This window comes from Coptis chinensis, chromosome 6 (genome assembly GCF_015680905.1).
Source record: "Coptis chinensis isolate HL-2020 chromosome 6, ASM1568090v1, whole genome shotgun sequence".
In the NCBI taxonomy this organism is placed as follows: Eukaryota; Viridiplantae; Streptophyta; class Magnoliopsida; order Ranunculales; family Ranunculaceae; genus Coptis; species Coptis chinensis.
The window spans coordinates 38,159,840-38,168,355 of NC_141461.1; the positions used below are offsets into that span (position 1 = coordinate 38,159,840).

The following is an 8,516-nucleotide window of genomic DNA, read 5'->3' on the forward strand; positions in this document are numbered from 1 at the left end:
AAGAAATCAATAACACTTTTTTTTTTTTTTTATTAACACAAAGAAATAGAAGAAGAAGATGAACACATTCTTTTTCAATTACAAGTGAAGAATGTAGAATATGTAGGGTTTAGTATGTATGAACCTAATATGCTAAAATCCGATCCAATTTTTTCCCAAAACAATATGTTTTGTCTTGAGTACACTTAATAAAAAAAAAAAAAAAAGGATTATAAATAATGGATTATGGTTCGATCTTTTACATTAATAATTTCTATTTATTGGTCTAAATTTGCTAAAATTTGTCTAAAATCATTTAAAGTTGGGGTAAGGGAGTCCAAGATCACTCTTATTTTTTGCCAGCTGACCTAACATTGTCTATTTGTCTTACTGTTGTTTCCACTTCCAGGCAAGTGAAAGTGCACGTGTGCAACTTTTGTGTCTGGGTTCTTTGGGGTGGATAGCTTCGGTAAAAAATGGGGTGGCTCCTATCTACAAAACTTTCAGTGCTTCTGGTGGCGGTAAGCAAAGTTTGTCCTGATTGTGGTGTTGTTTCTTGCTTCTAACATAGTGTAATCAAGGTCACTGAGAGAATAGTAGTATAAACTTTTGTCGTGCTTCTTATTAACATTGTGTAAATCATGATTAAGGTAAGTGAGTAATGAACATGGCTACTCGTGACTAGTCTGAGCTACCTGAAGAGATATTAGCCAAATACTACTCTAAGTATGATTCGTATTTTTTATCCGCTCTCAGTCTCCCGGTCAACCCTTTACCCGAATCATTTCCAAAGGTTTTGAACTTACTGGACCTCAAACTACATGGTTTTCATAAAGAGCATTATCTTGTTGGCATGGGAACCAATACTGGCAGAAAACTCACTTATTTTCATAATCTGCAAAGGGTTACTTTGTCTTCAACTGCAACCATGGATGATTTCATAATCATTGCACTCCATTCTTGGAAATATTTGGTTTACTTTAGAGCTGGGGATGAGAGGTGGAATTTCATTGGTGATAAAAATTGTGAACATGATGATTTGATAAATTACAAAGGCAAATTCTATGCAGTAGACAAAATGGGGAGAACTCTCATTGTTGACTGGCATACTTTGAGTGTCACTTTAGGTGCAAATACTATTGCCAATGACCATCGGAAGAAGCATTTAGTGGAGTCCAATGGGGACTTATTTCTGGTTGATGTGCATTACAGATTGCCATGCAAAGACTGTGTTGGTGTTTTCTTGGGATGCAAAGTTTTTAGGTTGGATGAAAAGGAACGACAGTGGTGCAGGTAGGAAACTTGGGGAATTCAGTGTACTTAGTGGGGGATTGGCAACGTTCATATTCTATACCGGCATGTGATCTTCGTGGATTTAAAGGAAATTGTATATTGTTTACATATTACCCTTTGATGACCAAGAATGGAGGTTCATCAAGTGAGCGGAGCGAACGTTCTGGGCAGAAAGGGGGGGGGGTACGCGGACAAAAAAGTGTTTGGTTGGTTTCGGTCTGTCTGTCTGTCCTCATCTCTTCTATTCTCTTCGTCCCTCTCCCTCTCCACGCACTCTCAATCTCTCCCTCTCCGCTCACGCCCCCACTGCTTAGCAGTTTACTAGTTTTATCATGATATAGGTTTGTTCAACTTAGAGGATGATACTTTACAAAACATAGTTTGGCCACCTCCGCACATTGATTTCAGCATCTCAGTGTTACATTAACTTCAGAGAGCATTAGAGGTACTTACTAGTCTGTGGTAGTTTAAGAAATTTTTCATGTGATGGTTGTGATCCTATATCCTTTAGTACCGAAGCATATAAGTTGAATAGAAAGAATCAGAAGTAGTGGATTAGGATGGTTGCAGCTTGGGAACTGCATTGATCTTGGTGTGTGACAAATGATTTTTGTCTATTTCTGCACTGTAGCTCCATTTGTTTTTTATGCAAATCATATTTATGAACAAGGTCAAAGGTACTACTGTTGGTATTAATAGGAGTGCTTGACTTGGAAGACAGTAGTTTTGAATGAGTTACGAGCCTTTTCAGGTTGCTTATAGATATGATTTTCTCCTCGAACATGGATATAAGCAACAGATGTGGCATTAGCATTAGGACAGAGAGAACTCGAGGTAATTGTTAGGCTGCTGTGCTTAAGAACATTTATTGTTGTGTTTCTCTAATCTGTTGTTGCGTGTCAATGATCCATATTCTTTGACCATTTTCTTTCCCTGTTATAGACATCCACTTTTACCAAAACAAATTCCTTAGGCTACTTTCTAGTGTCGTCTTCTTTTACATTCTAGCCCCATGTCAATGATTTGATTGATTTACCTTGAACTTCTATCTTATCATTTCAGTTTCATGAATGATGACGGTGTCATGTAGCATTATTGCTACTGTTTTGCACTTTTAATTGGTAGACATTATTCGCTTAAAACTGAAGGAAGTTTATGGACCTTACGCTAATTCCATTCGTTTTTCTGGCTCAATCCATTTCCTACTACATTCTGGAAAGGAATCTAGACACAAAATTCTGCATTATCCATCTACAACTCTGCATTCAAATCAGTTTTACTTGTGCAGACTGAATATTCTAGCTTGCTCAATATTTATTGTTGTTCTCAGTGCTATGTAAGTGTCTAGATTTGTAGTCTTTTGGAAACCCAATGCAAATATATAAACTTGGTAAAGATCCCCCATCTACTGTACAATTGATTTGTTAGGTTTACAATGATTTCAAACTCTACGTTACCTAGCTACTTTACAAAATTTGAGAGATAATGGATTTGGTATGGCTAGCCATTTACAGTTAGTCAACTAGAGGAATATCTAACTGATCATATTCACCAGAAAATTTTGTCTCTTTGTTCCTCCTTTGTAGCTGATTTTAGAGCCAGCAATTCTGTCCCTTTGTTCCTCTGTTATAAATTATTGTTCAAATGAGAAGTGAGATTCATGAACTTCTCTTCACTGCATGGAATCGTAAGACCACCCATTGGATGATCATATCCATACTCTTTCTTGGCTTTACTTAGCAAGTCTTGGAATGAAGGCTGGTTCAAGTATGATACTGGAATCACATAGCGCTTCTTCTTGATAGGGTTCTCTCCTACATAAACCGCTAAGTGGCCTTTTGGAATATCTGTGGCCACTGGAATAGAAGTAGCCCGTTGAAGAAGAATTTGCTTGGCATGAAGAACTCTTGGCAAGTGGAAACCCACTGTTTTTTATGTTCAAAAGAGTGAGGATTGATTTAGACTTTATAGGATATCCTTGTTATGACTACTTCTGTTTAAATAGGATTTGGAGTCACTGCATTTGGAAGGGAGGGGGGAGGTGCTTGCTGAGGAAAATGTCTAATGAACTATCACATGGGTTTGTCTTATATCTCTATAGAGATGAAACTTGTTTTTGGTTACCATTATATATCATCTGTTGTGTGCAAGTTGCAGCATGACATTTTGTGTTCTTCTACCTACCATTTGAAAGAATAGCAATGTAGAGACTTATTTGATTCAGATTGAAAGCTGTAGGTTTCATGACAAGCATTACAAGCTGGCCCATTCAATGTAAGGTATGTTTCTCATACACACATTACATTCTTGTGGTTCTTAATAGTTTTGCTTTCGAAGACCGCTTCTCATGAAATTTTATCTCAGTTATTCTACAATTCAGCAAGTAGGTTCAAATTGATTAGGTTGTCTTTTGTCCAGCCGGTTGGCTACAAGTCCACTTCTACAATTAGGGAGACCTTAATTAGAGTATTTTTTTAGGGCGTCCTGTGTTTGCAACTAAACAATGGATTAATGGGACCTTCAAGTACACACTGACAGGAGATTTCAGACAAAATCATATGATCCACAAGAAAGCATGTTCTGAACTGGCCTTTTCTTTTAATGACTGGTGAGGTGGTTTCTCATTTTTTTTTCTGTCATTAATATGTATTCGCTCCAAATAATTCCCAGGTCCAGTTTTGCTTTCATCTCAAGTCTAACAGACTCTTTTTGGTAGGGCATGATGTTTCAACAGAAGACAGATCAATCTTGTACATAGCAGTTATTAACTAGATATCAGACATAACCATGTGGTACTTCACACGACCTGTCTTCCTACTTGACATGTGACAGTTGTTTCACTATCCTTGTGATTAGGGAACTTCTCCAATAACATCTGTATAAATACACACCTACATCTGCTCTTTTTACCATCCAGTTCCAACTTCTCAAATCATTTGTTTTATTCCCAAGACCCTTTGAACGCTTCTTCCTCTTGTCTTTCAGCATCCAATGGCTTTTGGTTTACCAGCTATTATTTCTCGCCCTAAGAGAAGTCTCCGACGGTCTCTGTCAAATTCAGAAAACCTGATTGTACCTAAAGGCCACATTGGGATCTATGTTGGAGTCAGCCAGCAGAAAAGATTTGTTGTGCCGATATCATACTTGAACCATCCTCTATTCCTTGACTTGTTAAATCAAGCCGAGGAAGAGTTTGGATTCAATCATCCAATGGGTGGTCTAACAATTCCATGCGACGAAGAAACCTTCATTAACATAACTGTTCAGTTGAATTAGTTCCAACTTAGATGATGAACAAACACGGCAGAATTATACCATCATTTTTTTTGAGCTGTAGTTGCTAATCATGTATATACTTTTTTCTGTAAAAGAAAGATGAGAGGCAGAAACAGTGTCTATTCTGACAATCATTCAATAGAATCAGTTCTTCTTATCCTGCATTCTACTTTATACTTTTATTTATTTATTTATTTTGTATAGATTGTTTGTTGAGAAAAAAAATATATCGACATAACTCTATTGATCAATATATACAAGATATCAATCAACTCAAATGGCAGACCTCCGATTCCGGGCTTTTTAATATGCATGGAACATGTTAATATTTTTCATTTCTAAGTTATTTTCTTGGTTTCTTTCTCCTATAACTCTGATAGCAATGAAGCACTTACAAATTCATAACTGTTTCTAAGTCAGTGCCAAGAAGTTCATCTGTTATTTACATAATTGTGGATCGATCATTGGCAGGTGTAGAGCGTAGACAGAGAGTAGATAGAATTGAGCTTAAATTTGAACCAAACAGTGGGGATGTTAAGTCAAAATTTTCATTGGATTGAGCTCTGTGCGTGAGAAAGAACCAATTTCTAGTCCCACTTTATAATTAGTCAGCGAGAATCTATCATGTGTTTCACTGTTTTGTACAACTGATGGAGGGTAGTTACTTGGATCTTGGTGTTACATACTAGTATACTAATATACTATCCATGTTGCTGAGGCAGATCCTTATTCTTGTTCAGAAAGCTGTGCAGAAGGGGGGCAGAAATTGGAAGAGCACCTTATGCATCTACTTGGAACATTTTAGCGATGGAATATCTCAAAGATAAACAGATGAAAAGGGGAGTTGAGATGTTGAAGAAGGCATTATCAGTTGGGAGGCAAGGGTGGAAGCCAGCTCCTGTAACTGTTTATTCCTGCCTAGAGTATTATGAAGAGCAAAGAGATGTAGAGGAGCAGAGGAGCTTGTAGAATTTCTAGGCCCCACTGGTCTTGTGACTGAGGAAGTTCACCACTGGTTGCTAAGAATATATATAGCAGCCAATAAACCAGTCACTGATGTGCTTAAACGGATGAAAGTGAGTGGTCATTCTGCTGATGTAGAAACACAGAAAATTTTGCAAGAAAAGCTGGGTTAGTAGATATACAACTTATCTAGAACATCTATGCGTCTCCAAATAGATTAATCTCAACATTTAGCCTAGTTGTGAAGTTCAGCAGGTAAGTTGTGAATGCTCAAGTGATGGTTCTGACCATATGAACCGCTGACCACCAGAATGAAACCTGAAGTGAAGTTGTTGGGTGGAGAAGTGTTAATTATTTCCATGTCTTAGGTCACTGTGTATGGTTTCAGTTTTTGAGATTTTTACTGTCGTCAGTGAAAGAGAAAATGTAGTTCAAATTGGAAGAACTCAGGAAAGCTCTTACTTTCTGCAATGATTTACCATGGTTTTTTCACTGTGGCTCTACTCTGCTATATATGATGATGATGGTATTATTGTCGTAGGTTGATATTGTCCATATCACAAATGCAATCGGTTTCTTTTCGCCAAGTATATCTCAAATGCCATCACTGCCTTGCTTTCTATCACTAAGTTGGTCTTTTTTTCTTTTCTTTTTTCAGGCAAAATGTGAATATTATATATAATAAGTTGGTCTTGTACTCGAGTCTCTGAGATGTGGAATCATATATACCAAAATAGATGGAAGTCATGGAACAACAAAACATGATTAATTCTTGAAATTACTACGGCGATTTTGGAAGCATCTCAGTGAAAAAGAGATAAAAGAGAGAGAGACTGGAATTTAAAGTAAAATGTTGATACAATTTCTAATAAATGTTCTCAATGCGAGACCACTATTTAGATTCCCATCTACTATACATCTGTACAAAGTTGTTATTTCAAACTCTATGCATGGTGCCTCCTTTACAAAATTGAGATTCGGTCATGGCAAGCCGTTTACGTTGTTGCAACGACAAGAGGGATATCTAACAGACATGTACGTTTTGACAAAAATTCGACCTCTTCATAATTCGTTCTTCCTCTTCAACATGTTTTAATGTTAGCAACACCCGTCTCCTTGTTTCTCCTCTCTCATGAGCTATTAATCAGATGAGAAGCGAGATTCACGAACATCTCCTCACTGCAAGGAATCGTAAGACCACCCATTGGATGATCATATCCAAACTCTTCCTCGGCTTTACTTAGCAAGTCTTGGAATGAAGGTTGGTTCAAGTATGATATTGGAATCACGTAACGCTTCTTCCTGATCTGGTTCTCTCCTACATACACTGCGAAGTGGCCTTTAGGAATATATGTGGCCACTAGAACCGAAGTAGCCCGCTGAAGAATTTGCTTGGCATGAAGAATTCTTGGCAAGTGGAAACCCATAGCTTTGTATGTTCAACGAAGTGAATATTGGTTTTGAATGTGGATACTAGCTTGGTTAAGACCAGTTCTATTTAACTTGGATTGGAGTCCTTTCCAAGGTGCTTGCTGAGGTGGTGAGGAACATACCTTACGAATTATCGCATGGTTTTGTCTAGCTTCTAACCCAATGAGGATGAAATAAATTTGTTAATGGTCACTGTGAGGGAGTGATATTCTCACTCAGGAATATCAAACACGTCTTCAACATAGCAGAAATACCACACCGACCTCTGACTCAGTTCTCCGAACTGCCTTCAGAGCGACCTACATCATCAACTCATATCCACGATCTACAAGATCGCTCTAGGACAAATTGACTCGCACATATTCACATAGAGCATTCTAATTTGTGACTCAGCCTATCTTCTAGAAACAATCATTGCCAAAGCTGTACTTACACACTTCATCACCGCAAATTACGAACCACTGTAACCACTCCCCATCATTACAGAATTCTTACCACCACCATTTCAACACTCCTTCCCAATCTCGACCATACATTTGTGGTTGTCAGTACACATGTTGTATAGAGATCCATATTTACCAGCTATAAATACCTCCCATATGAACTACGCCAGACCTGATTCTTCTCTCCCCCTAGAATCGAGAGATAGATACGTAGGCAGTTCGCTCAACAACGAACTCGGTCTTTCCCATTTCCAAATCCAACCTCCTTTCCTATCATATTTGTAAGGAATAACAAAAACGCTCATTTACATTGGCGCTGTCTGTGGTCTCGATTTATTGAGAAACCATTTCACAAATCCCAAAACCAATAAACAAAATCCTCAAGCCCATGAAGTATGGCAAGCCTCGAAGCTCAAATCCAGAGTTTGGCAGGTCAGTTAGGTACAATGAACGAGCACATTACCCTGCTCAGGCAGGAGAATGTTGCTTTGCGTGCGTAAGTAGACACGCAAAATCCACCAGGTGCCATAGCAGAGGACGGAATCAACGAGGTTAATAAACAGATTAACAAACTGTCACAAAAGATCGACCAAAGTGCAGTTAAGAAAGACGCTACTCAGATCGTTCAAAAGATGTTGAAGACATACCGTGCGTCCCCGTTCGCTGCTGAGGTACTAAGTAGAGCTTCTCCTCCATATTTCATTCAGTCACGTTTTCCAATATACGATGGTAGCACGTGTCCTGGTCAACACGTGGCACGCTACATTCAAATCCTTGCACTCTATAGTGCTCAGGAGTTTGACCATCTCCATTGCCGTTTGTTTCCAGCCAATCTTAAAGATGGCGCGCTCGATTGGTTCTTTTCACTCGAGCCAGATTCGATAAAGAACTTCGAGCAACTCACAAATCTGTTCGCTTGCTAGTATGTCCACAATAGGCATAAAAAAACTGATCTCGATTCACTTTTTCAACTCTCCCTAGGCGAAAATGAAACCATTCGCGAATTCCTAGGTCGGTTCAAAACCAAACTGTTATGCATGGAGAGCGGTCTCAAAGAGTCATTTGCCACATTGGCATTCTCTAACGCTTGCCGTGTGCGTAACACGGCGCTCTCCAGATCGCTGATGAAAG

General features: G+C 38.5%; 2 protein-coding genes and 1 long non-coding RNA gene across 3 annotated transcripts; 1 reads left to right on the forward strand and 2 right to left on the reverse strand.

The window, feature by feature from the left end:
- Positions 1-283: 283 nt before the first annotated feature.
- LOC147492868 (uncharacterized) lies at positions 284-6,051 on the forward strand. The gene is made up of 4 exons (XR_015200182.1): positions 284-500; positions 3,278-3,551; positions 3,751-3,880; positions 5,020-6,051. It is a non-coding gene; the product is annotated as an uncharacterized LOC147492868 (long non-coding RNA).
- On the reverse strand, positions 495-3,201 carry LOC147492869 (auxin-induced protein 15A-like; the record flags this gene model as incomplete). The annotated part of the gene is made up of 1 exon (XM_086569245.1): positions 495-3,201. A coding segment is annotated over one exon (303 nt), but the record flags the coding sequence as incomplete, so codon positions are not given.
- A 459-nt stretch (positions 6,052-6,510) lies between the features above and the next one.
- On the reverse strand, positions 6,511-6,965 carry LOC147492870 (auxin-responsive protein SAUR21-like). The gene has a single exon (XM_086569244.1). The coding sequence runs from the start codon at positions 6,936-6,938 to the stop codon at positions 6,642-6,644; it is 297 nt and encodes a 98-aa protein (XP_086425370.1). The 5' UTR covers positions 6,939-6,965; the 3' UTR covers positions 6,511-6,641.
- Between the last annotated feature and the right edge of the window lie 1,551 nt (positions 6,966-8,516).

Excerpts from the sequence above, each read along its gene's own strand:
- LOC147492870 (XM_086569244.1), bottom strand. The coding sequence starts at position 6,938 with ATGGGTTTCCACTTGCCAAGAATTCTTCATGCCAAGCAAATTCTTCAG.